This window comes from Elephas maximus, chromosome X, assembly GCF_024166365.1.
Source record: "Elephas maximus indicus isolate mEleMax1 chromosome X, mEleMax1 primary haplotype, whole genome shotgun sequence".
Lineage (NCBI taxonomy): Eukaryota > Metazoa > Chordata > Mammalia > Proboscidea > Elephantidae > Elephas > Elephas maximus.
The window spans coordinates 20,013,254-20,039,360 of record NC_064846.1 but is presented as its reverse complement, the minus strand read 5'-3'; the positions used below and the strand labels follow the sequence as shown (position 1 = coordinate 20,039,360).

Genomic DNA, 26,107 nt, shown 5'->3' with positions numbered 1-26,107 from the left:
AGTGACATTAATTACATTCACTGGGTTGTGCATCCATCGCCACCATCTATTTCCAAAAATTTTCCACCACCCCAAATGGAAATATTGTACCCATTAAGCAATAATTCCCCATTCCTCTCTCCCCCATCCCCAAATAACCACTAATAAACTTTGGTCTCAATGCATTTGCCTGCTCTAGATATTTCACATAAGTGGATCATTGAATTTGCCCTTTTGTGCCTTATTTCACTCAGCATAATGCTTTCAAGATTCATCAATTTGTACCATGTATGAGAACTTCATCCCTCTTTATGGCTGAATAATACTCTGTTGTATGTGTATACCACATTTTGTTTATCCAGTCACCTGTTGGTGTATGTTTGGGTTGTTTCCACCTTTTGGCTAATGGGAATAACGCAGCAATGAATGTTGGCGTGCAAGTATCTGTTTGAGCCTCTGCTTTCAATTCTATTTCATATATACCTTTGCAAGCACTCAAATTTTGATGACCCACTTGATTATAAACATTTTCTGATATACTTGAGCTTCTTCAAAGCTGGAAAAAAGAAAACTAGCAAATAAAGAAGGTATCCAAGATTCATCAGGTTTCCTCAACTTTACTCATATAATTTTTTCCTGGATCTTTCCTTTTTTCCAAATCTTTAATTATTGTTATTATTTTTCTCTGGATCTTTTCCAATTTATTCATCTCTAAGCCAACATTTTAAGCCAACATTTTACACAGTACTTGATCAATATTAACAAGAGTATAATGTATTCCTTATATATTGTCTGTAGGGTCGCTATGAGTCGGAATTGACTCGAGGGCACTGGGTGGGTTAATGTATTCCTTAAAATGTAGTCCTATTTATAAGCCTCAAAATCAGGAGGAACAAGGAGATGGTATCTTGTACTTGGCAGGAAAGTTCTTCCTTCTCCACACCTGGGAGATGGCAAGATAGAAAAGATAGTTGACAAGAAAACTTTTTTATATTTCATTTCAGCTTTGATAACAGTCAAATCGAAATTAGCTTTTTCAGGTACCCTGTTAAATTACCTGTCCTAACCCCGGTGGTCATGGCTCCCAGACCTTCTGTTGGCTCAGAATAGGAACCATTCCCAAAGCCAACTCTTCAGACAGGGATTGGACTGGACAATGGGTTGGAGAGGGATGCTGGTGAGGAGTGAGCTTCTTGGATCAGGTGGACACTTGAGACTATGTTGGCATCTCCTCCCTGGAGGGGAGATGAGATGGTAGAGGGGGTTAGAAGCTGGTGAAATGGACACGAAAAAGAGAGAGTGGAGGGAGGGAGTGGGCTGTCTCATTGGGGGAGAGCAATTGGGAGTATGTAGCAAGGTGTATATGGGTTTTTGTGTGAGGGACTGACTTGATTTGTAAACTTTCACTTAAAGCACAATAAAAATTAATTAAAAAAATTAAATTCACTCATTCAAAAAAAAATTACCTCTCCTAGTATGGTTAAGAGGAAACCCTGGTGGCGTAGTAGTTATAGAGCTAAGGCTGCTAACCAAAAGGTTGGCAGTTTGAATCCACCAGGTGCTCCTTGGAAACCCTACAGGGCAGTCCTTCTCTGTTCTGTAGGGTCGCTATGAGTCAGAATTGACTCAGTAGCAATAAGTTTGGTTTTTTGTTTGGTTTTAGTATGGTTAAGAAGCTTGGCCGCTAACCAAAAGGTTGGCAGTTTGAATCTACTAGCCGTTCCTTGCAAACTCTTATGGGGCAGTTCTACACTGTCCTATAGCATAGCTAGGAGTTGGAATTGACTCTATTGCAAAGGGTTGGTTTTTTTGTTTTGTTTTTGCAGGGGAGGGTTAGTGTTGATTAAGAGGTATCTTAAGGGATCTCAGATCTAGCTCCTTTCTTTTAAAAAAGATGAGATTATGGATAAAAGACAGAGCCAGTAAGGAATTGCCATCGAGTTGATTCGGACTCATAGCGACCCTATAGGAATCGACTCAATGGCAACGGGTTTGGGTTTTGGTTTCAGTAAGGAATCTGGTATTTGTATAAGCTACCAACACATTGTCCTAGTCTTCAGGGAAATGACCTGTGCCCAGACATTGAGTTTTGTTTTCCCCGTTGCCCTCCTAAAATGCACTCCCCACCCTCTTCTTTTTAACCTCTTACACATGTACCGAGTATAAGAAAACAAACCTAGTTTCACATTTTCTGGAAATAAATGGTTAATTCATGTTCATGGATGGGGGTCTTTTAATTGTTTTATCTGTGGATTCCAACCTTGAGGAAAGTCAAGGTGTTCATAGTCACAGTTACCAAGTACTGTGTGGGTCAAATAAATACTTTGAGACCACTCTCTAGGGTAGGATTAATCCCAAAGGTGTAAAGTATGGCTAGTGGCAGCACTATTTTCAGGAGCTCCTAGAACAAAAGTCAAACCTCATGAGAAAGAGCATTTAAATTCCTAAGCAAACTAAAGGAGGAGTGGCTTTAGTTTCCCCAAAGAAACAGACATTTTCCATATGCACAGTGGATAAATGATGTGGATGTTATTAAAGGTGGGAGATAATGATCTCTAAAGCATTTCCTACAGCGATGTTACCTGTGAAGACTCTTCACATTTCCTCAGATAGTCTGTGGAATAGAGAAAGAATTGCTAGCCCAGAATTGTTTTCAAGTTAGTTGTTAATTAACCTTATTACACTACAGGAGTCTCTTCATACACAGCTCATCCATGTCTCCATTTCCCAGGCAGATTCCCCGTCTGTCTGGCATACTCTCTCCTTTCCTACCCAGTTCAAAATTCCATTTTCTCCAGGAATAATTTCCTAATAACCTGTTACGGGTATCCGTAAGAGGTATGTGGAGTCCCTAGAGGGTGCAAAAGGTTAGTGCACTTGGCTGCTAACTGAAAGGTGGAAGTTTGAGTCCACCCACAGGCACCTTGGAAGAAAGGCCTGGTGATCTACTTCTGAAAAATCAGCCACTGAAAATCCTGTGGAACATAGTTCTACTCTGACACACGTGGGGTCGCCATGAGTCAGAATCGACTCTATGGCAACTGTTTTTTTTTTTTTTTAAATAAGAGGTATAAATCTATTGTATGTGCTAAACCATTCCTCAAACTATTTTTATTTATTACAACCACTCTGAGTAACAAATTCTAGATGTTTAGTACCTGCTGGGTAAACTAGTATTTCTCAGTATTTATATTGAAATTGCATCCTCTTTATTTTTTTCTTTACAAAAGTGATTGTGTTCATTGCAAAAAAAAAAAAATTCAAACAACAACAAAAAATGTACTCCTCTTAAAGCATTAAGTGGTGCCTTGGTATTTAGAATCTTGAATCTTAGCAAACAAGCTTGTGGTCAAATGATTCATATTTTTAAGATTTGTTTGTTTGTTGGTGGTTAAAAGCATATGCTCTGGAATCAGATTGGGTTTGAATTTCGGCTTCTCCTCTTCTAGCTCTGTGAAATTGGACAAGTTACTTAACCTTACTGTGCCTCAGTTTCCTCACCTGCAAAATGGAGATAATACTACTACTTACGTGATAAGATTGTTGTCAGAACTGAATGAGACTATACATATGAGGAAACCCTGGTGGCGTAGTGGTTAAGTGCTACAGCTGCTAACCAAAAGGTCAGCAGTTGGAATCTGCCAGGTGCTCCTTAGAAACTCTATGGGGCAGTTCTGCTCTGTCCTGTAGGGTCACTATGAGTCAGAATCGACTCGATGGCACTGGGTTTGGTTTAGTGGGTATACATATAAAGCATTTAAAATAGTCTCACGTATAGTGAGCACTCAGTAAATGTTAGCCATTGTTATTATTGGTGGTGGTGGTGGTGTTAGTGACCCTTTTAGCTCTAATTTTCCAGACTGAAGAAGTTCTTTATTCTTTTAATCTTTCCTAAAGCATCAGTTGCTTCTCCCCTTTATTTTAATTCCTCTTCTCTGGACCATTTCCAGATCTACTAATATCTCTCTTGGGGTTTCATTACCACATTTGCCCAAAATATCCTAGGTTACTTGTATGATGGTAATATGATGATTCATTTCAATAGCCTTCCCAATGATATTGAAAATCTTATTTGCTTTTTTTAGCACATCGAGTTGGTATGTTCAGGAAATAAACTATGAAAACTTCAGCATCCTTATACCGGGTTCTAACTGATAGCGTATGACCTATTCTTTGTTCTAGTCCTTAAATACATTATAGGCATTTCCTGTACTACTGTAGGACCGAGTCTCTTCCTACTTTCTTCTTTGGAGATCACATGAGTTCCCACAGCCTCAGTATTGTGCCTATAGCTCCTAAATCTATCACTAGTCTGACTTCCCTCAACTCCAGACCCAAGTTTCCAACTACCTATTTTGATATCTGCTCTTAGATATCCCTCCAGTTCCTTAAATCCAACATTCCCATGACCAAGGTCTTCCTTTTGACTCCCATATTAATGCCATTGTTGTTGTTGATAGTAGCCACCAAGTAGGTACCCAACTTTTGGTGGCCTCATGCACAGCAGAACGAAATGCTGCCTGGTTCTGAGCCATCCCCATGATCTGTTGCTTATGAAAGAGTTGTGATCCGTAAGATTTTCATTGGCTGATTTTCGGAAGTAGATCACCATGCCTTGCTTCCTAGTCTCTCTTAGTCCAGAAGCTTCCCTGAAACCTGTCTAGCATCATAGCAATACACAAGCCCCCACTGACAGTCAGTGGTTGCACATGAGGTGCATTGGCTGGGAACGAAACCCGAGTCTCCCGCTTGGAAGGTGAGAATTCTACCACTGAACCACCAATACATTAATGCTATTAGCAGTCCTGTTTTTTCCAATTATCCAGGCTCAAAACCTTTCAATCCTTCTTCCTCAAGTGCCTTGCCCCCTGCCCACCCATCAATTGCCAAACCCAAAACCTGTTGCTGTCGAGTCGATTCTGACTCATAGTGACCCTATAGGACAGAGTAGAACTGCCCTGCAGGGTTTCTAAGGAGCAGCTGGTGGATTTGAACTGCCAACCTTTTGGTTAGCAGCCAAGCTCTTAACCACTACACCACCAGGACTCCAGACAGATTAATCCTACCTTTGCGTTAACTCTTGCATCTAGCTTCCCATTTCCATTCCTACTGCATTGGCCTAGTTAAGGCATCATTACTTTTCAGCAGGACTACTTTTCTAACCTTCTAGTTGGCCTTCCTACCTGCCCATCTTCCTGCATTTCATTCATCTCCCTTTCTGCTGCCAAATTAATATTGGAAAGGTTTTTGATCGGGGAAATGAATGAGTTAAAATTTTCTGAGGCATAAAGACCTTTTACAATATGACCTCAGCTGTTCAGCCTTCCCCCAATACATGAATTAATTAATTCAGTGTTTATCATGCCCCTCCAATGAACCAGGGACTGTGCAAAACCTTGGACTAAACTTATCTCTACTTTTCAGTTATCAAGTATTTATTGAGCACTTAACATGTACTCAGTATGTAAAGCTCTCTTCCAGTTTATCCTTCTTGAATTGAACTTGTCTCCAGAGGACCTTAATGTTATTTGCAAACGTGGAGATTTCCTGTGTACTCAATTAAATTTAAGAGACATTTATTGATGCATAGATATGTTTTACTGAGTAAAACCTGGGGTAGGGGGCTCTGGTGGCACAGTGGTTAAGAGCTCGGCTGCTAACCAAAAGGTTGGCAGTTCAAATCCACCAGCTGCTCCTTGCAAACCCTATGGGGCAGTTCTACTCTGTCCTAAAGGGTTGCTATGAGTTGGAATTGACTCGACAGCAACGGGTTTGGTTTTGGGTTTGGACCTTGGGTAGAGCTTGTGCTAGGTGCTATCAGTAAAGAAATAAATAACACCTGGTCCCTGCCCCCAAGGTGCTCCCAGCCTGTGAGATAACAATCCTGTAAACCAAACGTGATACTACATCCTGAGGGCTAGGGTAGAGATTTGCCTGAGGGGCTGTGGTAGACCAAATGGAGGGCTCCTAACTCAGCATTCTTGAATACTTGATGACCTTTAATCTGAGTTTTGTCAGACAAGTAGAAGTTAGATAGGTGAGGAAGAGGTTGAAGGGCTACCCAAGCAGAGGGAACTCATGGAAAACCAAAAACCAAAGACATTGCCATCGAGTCGATTCCAACTCATAGAGACCCTGTAGGACAGAGTAGACCTGCCCCATAGGGTTTCCAAGGCTGTAATCTTTACAGAAGCAGACTGCCACATCTTTCTCCAGAAGAGCGGCTGGTGGGTTCAAACCACTGACCTTTCCAGTTAGCAGCCATGTGCTTAACCACTGCACCACCAGGGCTCCTGGAAAGGCACATAGATGGCATGAAACCACAAGAAGCATTCAGGGAACTGCAAGAAGTTCAGGATGGCGGAAGCAAAATAAATTTGGGGAAGAAGGGCAGGATGTAAGGATGAAGAGGCAGTCTGGAGTCAGGGCATGTGATGCACAGTGTGCCAGGCTTAGGAGCCACAACTGAAGGCAATGGGTGGCCAGTAGAGGGTTTGGAGCAGGGGTGTGATAGAATCAGATTTGTGCTTCAGAAAGACCTCGCGGGTAGAAGTGTGGAGGAATGATTTGAAGGGGCGAAAGTAGTGGTCGAGGAGCCCTGGTGGCGCAGTAGTTAAAGTGCTTGGCTGCTAACCAAAGCATCGGCAGTTTGAACCCACCAGCTGCTCTTTGGGAGAAAGATATGGCAGCAAACATTTTCTATAAAGGGCCAGATAGTAAACATTTTAGGCTTTGCAGGCTATATGGTCTGTCAAAATTATTCAACTCTGCCCTTGTAGTGCGAAAAAAACCCAAACCAAACTCATGGTGACCCTGTAGAGTTTCCAAGGCTGTAAATCTCTGTGGAAGCAGGCTGCCACATCTTTTCTCCTGAGGAGCTGCTGGTGGTTTCAAACTGCCGACCTTTCAGTTAGCAGTTGATTTCTTTAACCACTGCCAATAAATAAATGAATGGTCGTGCCTGTGTTCCAATAGAACTTTACTGATGGACACTGTTTCTCAGAAGAGACCTGAAGGTATTTATAGAGAGCAGAAAGAGACAGTGGCGAAGGAGCCATTGAAGATACTAGTAGTGGTGGTAGGGGTGATCGTTGGAGTAGATCCTGGAAGAGGCAGGAAGGGGGTGATGAAATGCAGAGTACAGGCTGAGGAATCAGCTTCAAAAGGGAGGAGGAAACTTCTCGTTTATTTAGGCTGGAATGGAGGAAGGAAGGGTGGACACTGACAGGGGTATTTAAGTAGGCCACAGAATAGGAAGGTGAGAATTATTTTCTTCAGGACTTTGATTTTCCCAGTGAGCAAAGAGGCAAGACTTGAATTCCACATGAGTTGTCTGACACTAAAATCACCCAGGATGGCTTTGGGGTTGGGGAAAAGAGGAAGCTTGTGAACCAGATGCCTAAGCACTTAAGGAATGTGTGGGAGCGACCAGGAAGTCATTAGATGACAAGGCAGGGAGAGGGTGTCAGAGCTTCAGGGAAGGTGGAGGAGTAATGGGCTGGAGACAACAATGGAGAGTGGGTAGAGTGCCAACTCCTTCTTTAGGCCACGTGATATAGGGTGAGCTGTGTGTGGATGTGGATGTGTGGACAGATGTGTAGGACAGTAGGGTTGTGAGGAGATGAACAGCCTCCACTTGAAACAGCTTCAGAGCAGGGAGTGTCCTGGGTTAGATTCAGTTACTGATGAAGGGAGGAGATGGAGGGAGCATCAAGGCAGCAATTGGGAGAGTTGCGCAGTTCGCAGTGAAGGGCAGCAGTGAGAGGAGAAACTGCGGGGTGGGGTCAAAAGCACAGAGCAGTGCTAGGTTGAGGGAGAGGTGCATTCAGAGGGGAGCAAGGCATTAGCTGCTTGGTGGAGTTATTGCCATCTCAAGATTCCTCCTGGGACCTGGATATAAAGAATTTGCTGGGGAGGCAAAGACTAAGTTGCTGGGGTTATGTAAACAAAGGGGCCAGGTAGCGTCTAGGGCTTGAAGACATTTGCTGTGGTCAGGCAAGCAATCTGTGGCTTTGGTTTTTCAAGTTCCAAATACTTGAAGAGTGAAAAGTGGTTTTGCGCTGATGCAAAACAGCCTTGAATTGGGCAGTCAGGCCTGAAGAAGCAGGTAAGCTCATTCGCTAGGTCTTCTGGGGTGACCAAGATAGGTCTGGGGTGGAGTCAATGGAGGAGCCTGGGAAGGGTCTTCACCTGGGTTTCTTGCCTCTGCAAAGCCTAGCCCTGTGTGAACTGAGCAATGTGGTTAGGCTGAAGTCAGGGTCCAGGAGACAGGCAGCCATGAAGTTTCTTGGGAAGGCACAGAAAGACACAGGTAGTAATGAGAAAGAATGGGCTTACAGTCATTGTCCCGAGTCTGGGACAGTTGCTGACCTGACAGGGACAGACTTGGACTTAAAGACTATTCAGTGCTTTTGAGACAGGGAAGAGATCGGGCTGGCTGAATTAAATAAGGGCTACTTTTCAAGGCCCAGTGTGCTTGACCAGCTATAATTAAATCTAAACCTAAGTGTGTACCACCATATAACTTTTACTGTGGGCACCCGAGAACTACTTACAATTAACAAACTAGGTGCTTAGACAAGATAAGGGGCTACATTTCAAGGCCCTGTGTGCTTGACCAGCTATAAATTACTGATAATTCTGAGTTGTTTTTCAAGGCCTCACCAGGTGTAGACCATGCACAGTAAAGGTGAACGTGGCCTATGAATGACCTTTCACGTGAGACAAACATGATCAGGGACCCCTCGCCAGGGCTTGAACCAAGAACCAGAGGTATCACGCATGCACAACATCCCAGACCCAACAGCCTTTGTGACAGACTCCTTCTTGGTTCCAGCAACCTCTGCGAGGAAGTCCAATTCTAATTGCGTTTGCATTTGATTTTCATAATCCCTCTCCCTCTCCTGGAAATCTCCACCCATCTAATGAATAAAGATAATGACCCCCCGCCCCACCTAAGAACATTTATAAGCCCTAGGAGATCCTTAAACATAAAAAATGAGATCCTTGCATTTCATTTTACTTGGATCCACAATCAACAGCCATGGAAGCAGCAGTCAAGAAATCAAAAGGCCCATTGTATTGGGCAAATCTGCTACAAAGGAACTCTTCAAAGTGTTGAAGAGCAAATATGTCACCTTGAAGACTAAGGTGCGCCTGACCCAAGCCATGATATTTTCATTCACATCATATGCATGTGAAAGCTGGACAATGAATAAGGAAGACTGAAGAAGAGTTGACGCCTTTGGATTGTGGTGTTGGCGAAGAATATTGAATATACCATGGACTGCCAAAAGAACGAACAAATCTGTCCTGGAAGAAGTGTGGCCAGAATGCTCCTTAGAGGCAAGGATGGCGAGACTGCGTCTTACATATGTTAGACATGTTGTCAGGAGGGATCAGTTCCTGGAGAAGGACATCATGCTTGGCAGAGTACAGGGTCAGCGGAAAGGAGGAAGACCCTCAATGAGGTGGAGTGACACAGTGGCTGCAACAATGGGCTCAAGCATAACAACGATTGTAAGGATGGCGCAGGACCGGGCAGTGTTTCGTTCTGTTGTGCATAGGGTCGCTATGAGTCGGAACTGACTCGACGGCACCTAAGAAGAAGAAGAACAACAACAGGAGATCCTTTGTTCAGAGAGACTGGACGCTGGTGTAGGTGGAAACCCCTCTCCCTCTCTCCCTCGTGAGCCTTTTACTTTCTTTCTGTCCCTACTAAACCTTTGTTCTTGTGGAACCTCTGAGCCTATCCTGGTCATTCTTGGTCAGAAGAAGGTTAGAACCTAGGCAGGGCTTAGTCCTGAGCTGGGAAGCCTTGCCCTGTAACACTTTTTGAGGCTCATAATTCTCACAGAGCTTAAATAGCTGGTTAAAGCTGTACCAAACCCAGTGAGTGCCATCAAGTCACTTCCAACTCATAGCGATCCTGTAGAACAGAGTAGAACTGCCCCATAGGGTTTACAAGGTTGTAAATCTTTATGGAAGCAGACTGCCACATCTTTCTCCCGAGGAGCAGCTGGTGGGTTTGAACCACCCACCTTTCGGTTAGCAGCCAAGTGCTTAACCACTACATCACCAGGGCTCCTAAAGAGCTGGTTACCAAAACCAAAACCACTGCTAGTTAACCCAAAACCAAACCCGTTGCCATCAAGTCGATTGCGACTTGTAGTGACCCTATGAAAACCCTGGCGGCGTAGTGATTAAGTGCTACAGCTGTGAACCAAAGGGTTGGCAGTTCAAATCCACCAGGCGCTCCTTGGAAACTCTATGGGGCAGTTCTACTCTGTCCTATAAGGTCGCTATGAGTCAGAATCGACTCGATGGCACTGGGGTTAGTGACCCTATAGACAGAATACAACTGCTCCATAGGGTTTCCGAGGAGCAGCTGGTGGATTTGAACTGCCAATCTTTTGGTTAGCAGCTAAGCTCTTAACTACAATACCAGCAGGACTCCTCAGTGCTGGTTAAACTGAAACTCATTGCTGTCAAGTCGATTCTGACTCCTAGTGACCCTATAGGACAGAGTAGAACTGCCCCACATGGTTTCCAAAGAGTGCCTGGTGGATTCAAACTGCTGACCTTTTGGTTAGCAGCTGAACTCTTAGCCACTATGCCACCAGGGTTTCCTCAGTGCTGGTTAAACCAAAACCAAACCCAGTGCCATCGAGTCGATTCCAACTCATAGCGACCCTATAGGACAGAGTAGAACTGCCCCACAGTTTCCAAGGAGCGCCTGGCAGATTCGAACTGCTGACCCTTTGGTTAGCAGCCGTAGCACTTAACCACTATGCCACCAGGGTTTCCCAGTGCTGGTTAAAAAAAGTGCTGGTTAGTGGGGCTGAATTCACACTGGGACAGCTTGGAGATTCCTGAGTGTTACTTGTTTTAGCAGGGAGACTATATGACCATGACGTGAAAACGTTTGAGAATCATGTAGGCAGAATGCTGGAGCTGGATTGATAGTACCTGCTATTGATGGTATGGAGAATTTGAGAAAGAATATGTGTTTGTAGGTGGAAGATAAAATGTTCATTTTTTAAAATTTTTTAGTTTTTGAGGTTGGCAGGAGCCTCAACAGGATAGGCTCAGTATCTAACAGGTAGAGGCCTAAAGAGAGGACAGGTCAGGGTGGGAGATTTGTAGTTCATTCCCGTGGAGATAGAAATGGGAGTCTACAGAAAACAAAGCTAACACAGAATTAGGAGCGATCTGAGAAGTATGGAGAAAACCGGAATACACTGGTCTCAAAGACAAAGCTTGAGTATGGAGGTGAGAACTGAAAATTCTGGTGTGCAGGTTGAGAGGTGGAGGAGGCTGAGAACAGAGAAAAAAAACTCTGAAGAAGACAGATGAGCGGGTCAAAGGTGACTTCCGAGCTGGGGAAATGTGCTCTAAGACATCAGTAAACAGGATCAAGAGGAGAGAGAAATGGCACCACAGAACATCTCTTTTAGTCAGGAGGGGAGAGCTTTTTGAGCACGGGTAAATCTGGGCACAAAGCGATTGAATCTTCTTTGTGAGGTTGATGAGTCTCTTTGTACACGTTCCTGACGTGAAAGATGACTATATTAGGTGTTTACATTGTAAAGAAAACCTATTACACAGACACATGGAAAACCCATGTCTTTGAGTCAATTCTTTTATGAACTACTACAGTGTTGTTGTTTTTTCCAGTGAAAACAGAACAAGGAGAATCCGATGTAAATGTACAGAGATGGAGATGTAAGCCACTCCCAGGGGGACAACTTCTTAGCCTGTTAAGAGACGCAGGGGGATAATATTCAGATGCGTTAGGAACGATCAATTCTCCTGAGAGGTCTTAGAATAGGCTCACAGTAGCCATAGCTCCATCTGCCTCTCCTGGAGCACACTGAACGGATGCCTCTCTTTCAGATGGTAGTGGGCTAAATTCGACGGCCTTTCCTTCCAGGGCAGAGCTTGGGCGTGCGTGATGAGGGTGCAGAAAGACGTGCTGTGGGCAGAAGGGGAGAGGGGGGCCCAGCAGCTCGGGGTGGCGCGTCCCCTTTAAGAGCGGTGGCGCGGAGGCGGCGCGCGCTCCGCCGGCTGCCCGGGGCCCCACCCCTTTCCCGTGAGCCCTCAGGGAGTGGTCCGACCGCGGGTGGCTGCCGGTGAGGTGCGGGTGGGGGGCGGGGGAGACATGGCGCGGCGCGGCTGGCGGCGGGCGCTCATCGGGCGCGGACTGGGCGGCGGCGGTCCCCGGGCCCGCGTGCTCACGCGGCCTCTCTGGTTGCTCCTCGCAGTGGGTGTCTTTGGCTGGGCCGGGGCTTCGGAGGGCGCTGGCGGAGCGGCAGGAGCTATGGACGAGGAGATCGTGTCCGAGAAGCAAGCGGAGGAGAGCCACCGGCAGGACAGCGCCAACCTGCTCATCTTCATCCTGCTGCTCACGCTCACCATCCTCACAATCTGGCTCTTCAAGCACCGCCGGGCCCGCTTCCTGCACGAAACTGGCCTGGCCATGATTTACGGCAAGTGCTTCAGCCTTGGCTGCCCCCTGGCGCTCCCCGGTTCTCTGCCCGCTTGGCCCTTCTCGGCCTACGCTTGCTCCCCGCGATTCCTTCCATTTGCTGCCTTGCCTTCCCCCCGTTTCTCTGCCTCGCCCCCCGTTTCTCCGCCTCACCCCCTTTCCACCTTTTCTCTGCCTTGCACCCCCTTTTTCCTGTCTCTCCACCCCCTCTTTCTCCTCCGACCCCACCCCCTTCCTCTGTCTACCGAGCTGGGGCCCCGGACTGAGGATGGGAGGGGAGTGGGTGCGGTGGCTCGGCTTGGGCTGGGGGCTGGGGGAGGGGAAGACACCATTTCCATCAATTTCTCCGGGAGTCAGGTGGTGGCCAGCCCATCGAAGCTGCAGTAGTAGCTCTACTGCCCACAATCGGGTGTTCTTTGGGAGCCAGAGCCGACCTTTACCCATCACTCAGCCCTTGCTACGCCCTGTCCTTCCGAGGTTGAGAAGAAAACCTTACTTCTGTGTAGCCCGCATAAAAACCTGAGCGTGAAATACGCTCAGGAAGGCGTAGGGTATTTTTAATGACGTTCTGGTCTCTTGTCCTGTGCCTGTAGTACCTGGTCAGGATCCCTCTGGTTGACCCTTCGGATTCAGGTGGACACAAGTGAGGACAAGGAAGAGTTAAGGTTCCCTTAGCAGTGTGTTGTACTCTACGGTGATCAGGACAGTTGAGCCAAACAGTAATTACAAATGCCACGCAGATGCTGTCTGGGTGACTGGATGTTGGCATGAGGTTATTGACGGGTCCGTATTGTCATTGGCTTCAGTTCTGTTGCCTCAGTGTGCTTTCTTTTTGAGGTTATTTATTTATGTTTGTTTCTCGCTAATGGGGAGAGAATGGTAAATCAAACCGTGGGCTCGGAGGTCTTTTGAGGTATGCCGGTCCCTCTCAGGAGAGAAGATATATTTTGCTGACTTTTTTAATCGAAGATGACTGTGTGAGTATGGCCGAAGAGATGAGGGCGGACAGTCAGTCCTTTCTGTGCAGTGAAGGTGGTTTATCTTCATTTAGAACAGACTTAACTGATCAGCTTGTTGAGGTTTGTGTCTCAGACTTGCAAGTAGGTAGAAAAAGCCTTGGCACAAAAAGAAATCTCTCCACACCTTCTCCCCAACCCCTTTCCAGTAGCTACAGACTTCTGGAACATGCATCTCAAGGGTAGCAAGGGAAGGTGAAAATGTGTAAACCTAGGCATATTTTTCATTTGTAAGGTAATAAAATTCTAAGACTGGGTGTACATGGTCTCTGCTCACCAGGATTCCTAGTTTTTGGTCATATTAGGTGGTTTTTACATTTCACGTTTTTCAGTTTAATTTGCCGTGGCCCTTAAGCTGCATCATTCGGATAACCAAACCAAACCCAGTGCCGTCGAGTCGATTCCGACTCATAGCGACCCTATAGGACAGAGTAGAACTGCCCCATAGAGTTTCCAAGGAGCGCCTGGCAGATTCGAACTGCCGACCCTTTGGTTAGCAGCTGTAGCACTTAACCACTATGCCACCAGGGTTTCCAAGTTATGCATTTCAATATAATTTGTCTGTATAATAGTATGTGATTTATCTATTATCCTGAACAAACGTTTACTGAGCAGTTTACTATATATTATGTACAGAAAATACAAAGATATAAGATCCTTGCCTTCAAGGAACTTATCATCATTCTTCTTGGGTAGATAGGTCATATAAAAAAATGGCATCTTAAATTTGGTTAAAATCCAAAGGAGTATTATAGTTTTAAAATAAGGGAACTGATCACAGATGCATCCTGCGTATGGAGAGGGATAGTACCATGTGGTAGTGGTTAAAGGTGCAAAGCTTTAGACCACAGATCGGCCAATTTTTTTTTTTCTTTAAAGGGCCAGATAGTAAATATTGTCAGCTTTGTGGGTCACATAGGTCTCTGTCTATGTTGCATTTTCTTCTTTTTTTTTTAAACAACCTTTAAAACGATAAAAATTATTCTTAGCTCATAAACCAAAAAAAAGAACCAAACCCATGGTTGTAAGAGCTAGTATCAGTGACCCTACAGGACAGAGTAGAACTGCCCCATAGGGTTTCCGAGGAGCTGCTGGTGGATTCAAACTGCCAACCTTTTGGTTACCCGTAGCTCTTAACCACTGCATCACCAGGGCTCCTGGGCCATACAGAAAGCGAACTACAGGCTGTAGTTCGCCACCCCCTGCTTTAGAGTTGGAAACCCTGGTGGCGTAGTAGTTAAGTGCTAGGGATGCTAACCTAAAGGTCGGCAGTTCAAAATCCACCAGGCGCTCCTTGGAAACTCTATGGGGCAGTTCTACTCTGTCCTATAGGGTCACTATGAGTCGGGATCGACTCCATGGCAATGGGTTTGGTTTTTGGTTTTTTGGCTTTAGAGTCAGACTTGGGTAGTTCCTTACTGTCTTCTACCCTCATCTATAAATTGGAGTCAATGATAGTAAGATTATTGGGAGAAAGAAATGTTTTAGCCTGACTCCTACATAATGCTCAATAAATGATAGGTGTGCTATTATTATTGTTAGTATAACTGTTTTCTCGGGTTAGGCTTCAAACAGTTCTTTTAATTGGTCAGTCTTTTAAATTAGGAGAAAAATACAATATTTTTAGCAAATCAAATAGGGGTTTAGAATTACCTGGAACATATTTGCTGTTTGGTAGCAGGTATCATTAACCTCGTTTAACTCTCGAGCTAAAGTAGAAAAATAGGATTGATTAATGATTGCATTTCCTGATGTTTCTAAGTTAATAAAAAGCGAGGGAGTTGCCCTACCTGGGGAATCCATGCTCTACATATAAATTGGAAACCAAACCCCTTGCCATCCAGTCGATTCTGCTCATAGCCTCTTTAATCCACAGGACAACCCAGTGAGGTAGAGGTTGTTATCCCCGCTTCCTTATAAGCCCCCTGATATTTACATGGGGTATGACTAAATGAAATTCTTTCCATTTTACTAGAAAAGAAACTGAAGTTCAGAAATGTTAGCTAATATTTTTAAGGCTCCATAGCTAGTACCTGGCACAGTGGTTAAGAGCTACCAAAAGGTCAGCAGTTTGAATCCACCAGCCACTCCTTAGAAACCCTATGGGGCAGGCAGTTCTACTCTGTCTTGTAGAGTCGCTGTGAGTCAGAATTGACTTGAAGGCAATGGGTTGTTGTTTGTAACAGCTAGTATCAGCATTCCTATCTTATCTGTCTATGCTTATTCCTTTAAACCAGGGCTTCAGACTGGTTCCTTCCCCGATTTGAACCCCCCCATGTGCATTTCTGACAAGTTATACATGAGAATCACCTGGGGATCTTGTTAAACTACAGATTCTGACTCAGTGTATCTGGGGTGGAAATGCAAATTCCCATCAGGGGCTTGAATCTCAAGGAACTGGGTTCGAAGTGACAACAGCAACTCGAAAGTTTAAACAGGAAGCTTAGGGGCAGTGAATGTATGTTAACGGGGGAGGAGCAATCGGGAAAAGGAAAGTGAGAATGGTTGCACAACTTGAAGAATGTAATCAGTGTCACTGAATTGTACATGTAATAGAAATTGTTGAATTGGTGTGTGTTCTGTTGTGTATATTCCCAACAACCACAAAAAATAAAATTATTCACAGGAAAAAAATCAAGAGAGCACCTTGGTGTTAATATCTTGTGAAGAAAAATAAAGGTTTTTCTTGGGGAATATAAATTGGAAGAGTGTTAACCTGGGAGTCAACACTGGGGTTGACTTTGCCACGGCCTGGCGTTCTTTCGCCTGCCACATTTTCTCAGGATAGGGACTGGGGACTTATTCTCCTCACTAACTCCCAAGTCCAGTTTAAGAAAAGATGGGATAGGGCCAGAGTATTTCCAATACCACGGTGTCTTAGTTATCTAGTGCTACTATAACAGAAATACACAAGTGGGTGGCTTTAACAAACAGAAATTTATTTTCTCACAATTAGGAGGCTAGAAGTCTGAATTCAGGGTGCCAGCTCTAGAGGAAAGCTTTCTCTCTCTGTCTGCTCAAGAGGAAGGTCCTTGTGGGCGATCTTTATGTGGCTTGGCATCTCTCTTCCCCCTTTTCTGCTTACTTGCTTGTTAATTTCTTTTATATCTCAAAAGAGATCGACTCAAGACACATCCCACACTAATCCTGTCCATTAACATAACAAAGACATCCCATTCCCAAGTGGGATTATAGCACAGGCCTAGAGGTTAGAATTTACAACACATATTTTTGGGGGAATATAATCCATAACACACAGAAATTGCAATTTTCTAATCCTGATTACTGTCCGTCATTTACTTTTTCTCATGAATCTTGCACCATCACAGCCATTGCCTTGCTATTTTATTTAACACCTTTATTTTCAGTTTGATTTCCGGGTGAAAAGGCTGTTTACTCTGGGAATGTTTGGACCTCTCAGTTTCAGCCCACTGTTGATTTTATTCCTTTGATGTCGGTTTAGCTACTTAAATCCTGGAAGAGTGCTATTTAAATAAGCCTCTCCTGTATGTTTTTAAAAAGCAAGGATAAAAAAATGTAAATTGCCAGTGTGGTCAGTTTCTAGATTGTAGTATACACTAATTGCTTCAGTTATAAACATACAATCTCAAGGCAACAAAGTGCTTTGTTCGTTTGGGTTTCTTCAGAAACTTAAAAGCAAGTCACTGTTAGTAAAAATCGTCAAGGTAGTTAAGTCTGAAAAGTGATCACCATTGCAGCATGCCTACAGATGGTGTGAAAAGCAAAAGAGAGGAAAGAAATATTTTTTTCCTTAAACTTAAGGTATCCAGAGTCCCAGGCTTAACTAATGTGTTTCGTCAATAAACATTTATTGTCTCTGATGGGAAATAGTCCCTGTCCACAAAGCACTTGCAATCTAGTGACTTAATAGATAGATAGTTGCCGACTCATGGTGACCTTATTGGCTGCCAATTCATGGTGACCTTATGTATAACAGAACTAAATGTTGGCCAGTTCTGCATCATCCGCATGATTGCCAGCATGGTTGTGGCTGTTGTGCCAATCCATCTTACTGAGGGTCTCCCTCTACTTCACCTAATAGAATATCTTCCTCCAGCATCTAATTCCTCCAAAGTAAACAAGTCAGACAGTGTTCCATTGTAATCCATAAGGTTTTCATCATCTAATTTTTAGAAGTAGATTGCCAGGTCTTTCTTCCTAGTCTGTCTTAGTCTGGAAGCTCTGCTGAAATCCGTCCACCATGGGTGACCTTGCTGGTATTTGAAATACCAGTGACATAGTTTCCAGCACCACAGCAACACTCAAGCCACCACAGCACCACAAACTGACAGACGGGTGGTAAAGCGACTTAGTAGATAAACATTTATTGAGCAGTATAATGTGTTAGATGTTTGTTATACTAGGCGCTTTACAAATCTTATTTCGTTTAAACCTCATTAACAAGCCTGTGAGATGGTATTATTAGTTTTCCCATTTTACAGATGAGGAAATTGGATCACAGTTAAATGAACTGCCTGAAGTTATATCAGGATTAACTATTGATCCAGGATTCAAACCTAGTCAGTTTGACCCAAAACCCCATTCTCTTAGCCCCTAAACCACGTTGCCTCATGTGGAAGAGATAAATCTTCACTATAAAGACAAAGCAGAAGAGACAAGAAAGAAGCACTTTGGGAATTACCAGCAAAGGCTCCATCAAGTACAGAGTAGGCTTTAAAACCAGGCCTTTGAATTTCCACTGAAAGGTGGTGTTGGTGGTGTGTTATGGTAAAGGAGGAAGGGTATTCTAGGAGGAGACAATGGCTCTAGCAAAGACAGTGTGATGGGGGGAGTGTGGAGCAGGTTCAGGAAATGGTGAGTAGTCCCCTTTAGTTGCCATTTAGGATATGCGAAAGGGGAAAGTGAGAGGTAAGGCTGAAAAACAAGGTTAGATATGATTACAACTGTTCATTGGGAAGATAAATCTGGTCATAGTATGTAGAAGAGATTGGAGTGGGAAAAGGGGGAAAGGGAAAGGAAGCTGTTGGAATTGATCAGATATGATAAGGGACTAGATAAGCAAAATCCAAACCCATTGCTGTGGATTCCGACTCATAGCGACCCTATAGTACAGAGTAGAACTGCCCCATAGAGTTTCCAAGGAGCAGCTGGTGGATTCGAACTGCCAGCCTTTTGGTTAGCAGCTGTAGCTCTTAACCACTGCACCACCAGGATTTCCAAGGGACGGGACTTGTCAACCGATGGGATTTAAGGGAAGAAGGCAATATCAAAAGAGACCGATAATTTCAACCTAGGCGACTACCAGAAATAGGAAAAAAAAAAAGTTTATGTGGAGAGGGGAGAGGAGAATAATGGGAAGTATGTTCAGTTTAGTTCTAAACACATTGAACTTTCATCTGGCAAGACAGCCAGTTAGAGAGTGTTAGATAATCTTATAAAACCTGGTTACCAAGGAATAGATAGTATGGATAGCCAGAAAAGGTTCTAAAGAGAACCTTGGGTGATGCCTTTGTTTTAAGCAGCTGAAGTAAGAGGAAAAGATAGAGCATTGTTTCTGAAGTGAGAGAGTACAGTACCGTTGGCCAAGTGGTGGATGGGGCGAGGAATAGAAAAGATGAAAGGAACCTGGGCTTTTAGGGTCCCGATACTGTGTGCAAAAGCGTGTGTGTGTGTGTGTGTGTGTGTATCCACTTCTGGGGCAGGGGTAAAGAATCGATATTACCTTCTCAAAGGGGTCTGTCACCCCAAAAAAGCTGACAATCATTTCTTTAGAGAGTGCAAAGATGAGATTGTAAGAATTTGAAGAGAAATTGGGGGTAAGATATAGGTAATAATAGTAGATAACATTTACGTTTATTCACTCATCGAATCCTCAGCAGCAACCCTATGGGGTAGTAGGTACTATTAGTGTCCCCATTTACAAATGAAGAAACTGAGGCACAGGGAGGCTAAGTGACTTGCCCAAGGCCACACAGGACTGCAGACCTGAGATTTGAATCTAGGCAATGTAGCTTGAGAGTGTGCAAATAACTCTTTCAAGAAGTTTAGAAGAAGGGGGGGAGGTATGTACCATTGTGTACTTACCAGGACCAAGATACTATGTTAAGCTCTTTATAAAAATTATTTCATGTAATACTCTCAGCAACCCCATAGTTTAGTATTACTGTCCCCACATTTGATGAAACTGAGGTTCATGGAGAGGTTATCTACCCTAAGGATACACACTGGAACTTCATGGAACCAGAAGTCATACATCTGTCTTTCAAACTTGTGCTTTTATCTTATATTATACTGTGCTTAATTTCATGATATTAAACATACAGGGAGAGAGTACTTAGAGTTGGAGGGATAGGAGATAATGAAGACCTAAACCATTCTGGTTCTCCAGAGAGCTACTGGAGAAGGTAAGAAGTTGGTGGTGAAGCGAGAGATGATGATTAGAAAATCATAGAAGCCTGGGAGTTAGAAAACCTAGATTTCAGTTCTGGCTTTGTCACTTAATGCTGAATAAGGCTGGGGAAGTCACTTATCCCCATTTTATAGATGAGGAAACAAAGACGGATAGATTTATGTCTGTTTCACAGGGTTATGAGGATGAGATAATAGATGCAGAAACGGGATGGGGATTGGTTCAAGGACCTAGGTAAAAGGGTTTGCTTGGAAAAGAGGTAAATCTTTCCTGAGGGGGAGAGCTAAGCATAGCTGAGCTTACATTGAGATGGAGATGCTTGGAATTGAGGTGGCTTATGTCAGATGTCCCCCATCTTCTCAGAAAGGTAGGCAATAAGGTTGAAGACTTGAGAAGGAGGATAAAGGTTGGAACAGCTGCTGTCAGGAAGGTGCTAGGAGACAAAGAGATGAATAAACACGGTTAAAACTGGAGGTCAGCAAAAGCCTTGACTTTCTTGACTATCTGGGAGTTTAATTAGCTTTTAACACAGAATCTAACAACCTTCCTTAAGCATATATATATATATCTTTTTAATCTGTAGAAATTTGACCAGTTTGGGCCATACCTAATGCCCCAGGGATATTCCTCCTGCAATTTTGAGTGTCAGAGATATGAAGTGTGATAGGCTAGAAGGATGGGCTGTGAACAGTTTGCACCAACAGTGACAATCAGACAAGGGAGGGGGCCTGGGGTGATACTGAGTTACTTATCTCAGGGAGTAGTCCCCACAAGTGGGTCAGGAATGTGTAGGAGGGGTGGGGCCTATCTGTTTTGTGAATGATATCTCTTTGTGATTGTATTCTTTGTTTCCTATTATGGTCATTTTGAATTTCTTAGTATTTTCAGTATCTTTGTCTATGTAGGAGGCTAGGAGTTTCTCCTTTACCCTCTTAACAAAACACTCTTTGTGTACTTTCTCTTTACTGAGAATTGTTTTAGCTCCATGATTAGGATTTGACCTTTTCCATAACCCAAATTTACTTGATCTGTGGACTTTTTTCAGAGAAATCCCAATTTTTCAGATGCCTGATGCTGTAATAAAAAGATATTGATATTTTTCCAACCTAAGTAATTATTCCTCTTGCTGTTGTTTGAACTTCTAAGGTACGTGTTTCACACTTGTCTCAGGGTACCCAATGATGTTTTAGTGTAAGACCAGGAATGTAATAGACCCAGTAGATAGGGTTGGGGATTCAGTAGGTCCAGTGGATGTTATTCTTCGTATAATTGAGCTTGAGGACATGGAAGGAGCCATGGTGGTGCAGTGGTTAAGAGCTACAACTGTTAACCAAAAGGTCAGCAGTTCGAATCTACCAGCCACTCCTTGGAAACTTGATGGGGCAATTCTACTCTGTCCTGTAGGGTCGCTGAGTTAGATTCAACTCAGTGGCAACAGGTTTGGTTGTTTTTTGGCTAAATTAGGCCCTAAGCTCTTTTTGCCTGAAAGACTGCAGTGGTCTTCTGTCGGATTTGGCTGCTAACCAAAAGGTCAGTGGTTTGAACCCACCAGCTCCTCCATGGGAGAAAGATGTGGCAGTCTGCTTCTGTAAAGGATTACGACCTTGGAAATGCTATGGGGGAGTTCTACTCTGTACTATAGGGTCACTATGAATTGGAATCGACTTTATAGCATCTAACAACAAGTCTAGACTAATCTTTCTAAATTGGAAGTATTATGTCAAGCCCCTGCTTATAATCCTTCTATGACTTCCTTTTGCCTTCAGGATAAAGTCCAAACTCCCTTCCTCAACATCTAGGATCTATTGCGATTCAGCCCCTGCTGATCTTGGGGACCTCAGCTCTTGTCACTTTACCTGTATCTTATGAGCCAAACATTGTGAACTACTTGTGATTCCCTTGAATGGGCTGTGCTCTCTCATTCTTTTTCAACTTGGTTTGTGCAACTGTTCCCCCTACCTGGAATACCTCTTCCTCTACTTTGTTATTTGCTCAGGTAACACTTCTGGAAAGATTTCTTTAATGTCTCAGCCTTGGTTAGGTACCTCTTTAGGTTTTTATAATACCTTGTATACATATATATGTATTATAACTGTTTATTTGGTCTGTTTTTCCTAACTGGATTTAGAGCTTCTTGAAATGGGGGGCTTGTTTTGATTGATGAACCCTGGGGGATTGGGATTACTTAGCATACATAATACATGTAAGTATGGCAGACTGGTCGGAATGAAAGGATACAAGAATATAAAATGTAACTAGTAGCGGTAGCCTGTGTACCTTGGAGTTCAGAAAAGTTTCAGGATTTTGGTTTCAATTTGCAGTTGAGATATAGCCATACAATAGAGAATATTATTCAGCCATAAAGAGAAATGAAGTTCTGATACATGTTACCACATGGAGGAACCTTGAGAACGTGATGCTAAGTGAAAGAAGCCAGACACAGAAGACCACATTGTGATTCCATTTATATGAGATGTCTGGAATGGGCATATCTGTAGAGAGAGAAAGCTTGGGACTGGACGGATGGGGGGAGTGGAAAAGTATGACTGCTAACTGGTACAGGGTTTCTTTTTGGGTAATGAAAATGTTCTGGAATTAGTGGTGATTGAAATACAACTTCATGAATATACTTAAAAAACACAAATTATTCACTTTGAATGGGTAAACTTTATGGTATGTGAATTGTTTTTCAGTAAAGCTGGTATTTAAGAATTGCAGCTGGTCCAAATAGCTTTGTAGTGCCTAGAACATCGTGCATGTTTGAATAGTGATAGGGCGATCCAGGCAAAATCCAGGCAATACGTTGACCTCATAGAACCAGATTCATGACTTCTATCCCTTGTTTTGATTTGAAGCAGATATTTTAAAATTAAAATCCGACCTTTTAGTAGTAGTAGAACTCAGTCAACCTACAAATATCGTTGACTTTCAGATTTGTTAAATATGTGTTATTTGGCCAGCCCTGTGCTTTAGGAATAAATCTGAGAAGATACATGTGTAACCGTCTTGTGAATTGATGGGTGGAGGTGGAAGACACGTCTCTAACATGGTTGTACTGTCAGGTTGGGAAACCTCGGAGCCTGTTCTAAGTACAGCTCATTTGAGGATATTTTCTCATGTCGTTACCTTCCTCATCACTTTTTTAGAAATGTAGTCATCTGTGTTATTACCCTAGGGAATATTTTCCTCTCCTGTCCACTGAATTATATGAATATTGGGCTCTCAGACTTGTGAATTCAGTAATACTTCAAAATGTAATGGCATTTGGTCCAGAAATTCATTCTGAGTCATAGGGGATTATCGTGAGGAAATTTCTGTTATCAATCTAAAGAGATGTATGGAGAACAAAAGAAGTAGTCTCTGTAAGAACGGCTTACATTCTCCTTTGTTTCCAGGTCTTTTGGTGGGCCTTGTCCTGCGATACGGCATTCATGTTCCAAGCGATGTAAATAATGTGACCCTGAGCTGTGAAGTGCAGTCAAGTCCAACTACGTTATTGGTAAATGTTAGTGGAAAATTTTATGAGTATACGCTGAAAGGAGAGATTAGTTCACATGAACTCAATAACGTTCAAGATAATGAAATGCTTCGAAAGGTAAGTTTTTAGTTATAGGGAATCTTTGGGGTTTTTTTTTTAAGTGTATAACTAGCAGCAAAGTGATTCAGAAGAAAAATGATGAATTTTTAATGATATTGAGAATCTTTACAAATGAAGTGAAACCTCAGTGAATGTAATGTAATGGTATGGAAATGGACATGTCTGTAAATTTCATTTTCTGATTGAGTCTGAATGCTATAATCCTTTTTGTTTCACTCTGTGTTGTTTACAGTTATAATAAATTGTGCACAGTATTGAGTTAAGCAGAATTCGAGTGTTTAGGTGATCTTTATAGTTTTATAGCATTTTAGCACATTGAGTTTATTTGATAATACCTTAAATATTCCATTTATTTAATTGACTAATTTATTTGGAAACCTTGGTGGCATAGTGCTTAAGTGCTACGGCTGCTAACCAAAAGGTCGGCAGTTCAGATCCACCAGGTGCTCCTTGGAAACTCTATTAGGCAGTTCTACTCTGTCCTGTAGGGTTGCTATGAGTCAGAATCGACTCGATGGCAATGGGTTAATATTTTTTTGAATATTTTTCTTGCCTTGATTATATTCTGTACTGAGTACAATTAAATCTTTCTTTGATTCATAATTTGGCACAACTTCAGGGACTTTGATAGGAGTATCAGTTATTGTACCACTCTGTGCGTACAGATTTATGTAGGAGGTTGGGTTACATCTTACTGGTTTCCAGACATTCCTGGAGTTGCTTTCTCCTGTCCCTCCCATCATTATCAAGTGTGACCAAGTCCCTGGCAGGACTTGGTTTTTATAGCTACTTGATTTGTGTTCCTGACCATCTTTAATGCTTTCAAAATTTCGTATAAACTTAAACTTTACTTTGGAGCGAGAGTTCTTTCCACCTGTGGAAGATTTCCAGTTCCTTAGAAGTTCTAGTAAACTAAGTTTTAGCATGGGTATATGTGTTGCTTCTTTGAATTCATGTCAAATTCAGCTACAGCCTCATGAACCAAAGAGGCCATCAATATTATTATACTTAATTGGTCTTAAAGTAGGTGGGCTGTGAGGACTAGAAATCTGTTTTGTGCAGGAACTGTTTGCCATAATATTACGGTGTATACTTTTAGAAATGTCACCTAGACAGAAGTCTGTTTCCTCATGTCGACTATAATGCCGTACCCCACATTTTGTTACCAGTTTTCAGCCTGTCGTATTCAAAGCAAAAATGTTCATCCTTTCTTCTCTTTTTAAGATTTCTAATGTCGTAGTATTTTAACACACTTTTCACAGCTATGATTTAACCAATTGTCCTAACACTGTGTCCTTGTTTGGTTGAGAGGTAGAACAATAGCTATCCTATGTGAAATATTTTTTATGTTACCATATTAATATTCTTGCCTTTGTTCGGTTTAGCAGTTTTTTTTTTTTTTCCTTTCTGATAACTTGGTCAGGTCATATGAGCTCTTCTAAAGAAATTCATCTAAAAGAACCCTGTTTATTTCAACAGGTAACTTTTGATCCAGAAGTATTTTTCAACATATTACTTCCTCCTATCATATTTTATGCGGGATATAGTCTGAAAAGGGTAAGTGCTTTTGTGTTTCAAATACTTTGAGCAAACTTAAACTCCAGGAGCTTTATAATATTTGACACCTCAGAAACACGGTTCTTTCCAGGTTTCCCTCCCTTCTCTTCTCCATTTCTTTTAATTTCTTAACTTTTTTAGATGCTGAAATTTAAGCCTGACGAGAATGCTTCCTCTTATTTCCTGTACTGAATAATGCATTTAATATTAGCATAGCACACTAGAATAGAAAACTTTTTCAAATGATTGTTAAGAATTCTAACACAGTGTAACTTTTTTTTTTTTTTGTCAGAGACATTTCTTTCGAAACCTTGGATCTATCCTAGCATATGCTTTTCTTGGAACGGCAATTTCTTGTTTTGTTATTGGGTAAGTACTTGAAGCTTAAAATACTTTTTTCTAGTTTTCCAATTATAGTTTGAAAACAGTGTGTATTTGATTTATGCAGTATTGTATTCCTGGATGTGTCTAAGGGCTTTATACAGTAAAATGTATTCACACAGGTAATAAGTTGTTTGAATTTCCCTTGAAGCCAAGGTATTACCATATTTCAATGACATGAATTAAATTTGGGATTAATCAAAAGGTACTACATTAGCCTCATCTTACTCTTCTTTAGCAGTTGTCGGTTTTCTAAAGTAGAAATATTTTCATTTAACAGGTCAGTAATGTATGGCTGTGTAACACTGATGAAAGTAACTGGACAGCTTGCAGGAGATTTTTACTTCACAGATTGCCTGCTGTTTGGTGCCATCGTTTCAGCAACTGATCCGGGTATGTTTTACATTGCAGTCAAAGCGTATGTGGGTATTTCTTCCTTTTAAGTGTAGAATTCATGATTAGGTACTTTCCACAGTACTATACTTGCCAACTGTAAAAGAGAAAACAAAATTCATGGTTTCTTCTGGCTTAAGCACATGTTTAGGTTTTTCTTTTACTTGTTTGTTACATTTGCCTATTACTGGCCTGCAATTTGATGCTATTTAGGCAAGGGCTGTAAGGTGTTTTCTTTAGGAATTTTGATTGACCTGTATCTCTACTGATTGAATATAAGAGATTAAAACAAAACAAAACAAAAA

General features: G+C 42.5%; 1 protein-coding gene across 5 annotated transcripts in view; it reads left to right on the top strand.

The window, feature by feature from the left end:
* The window catches only part of SLC9A6 (solute carrier family 9 member A6), a 68,397-nt gene that overhangs the window by 2,321 nt on the left and 39,969 nt on the right, over positions 1–26,107 (top strand). For 2 of the 5 annotated variants that reach the window (XM_049871809.1, XM_049871813.1), the window contains exons 1-5: positions 12,140–12,467; positions 23,269–23,468; positions 24,951–25,028; positions 25,321–25,397; positions 25,690–25,802. In XM_049871809.1, the coding sequence (XP_049727766.1) occupies positions 12,140–12,467; positions 23,269–23,468; positions 24,951–25,028; positions 25,321–25,397; positions 25,690–25,802 (796 nt within the window). Of the gene's footprint in view, positions 1–12,064; positions 12,116–12,139; positions 12,468–23,268; positions 23,469–24,950; positions 25,029–25,320; positions 25,398–25,689; positions 25,803–26,107 lie in introns of those variants that run through there. The other 3 variants (XM_049871811.1, XM_049871812.1, XM_049871810.1) reach the window with 3 other exon arrangements.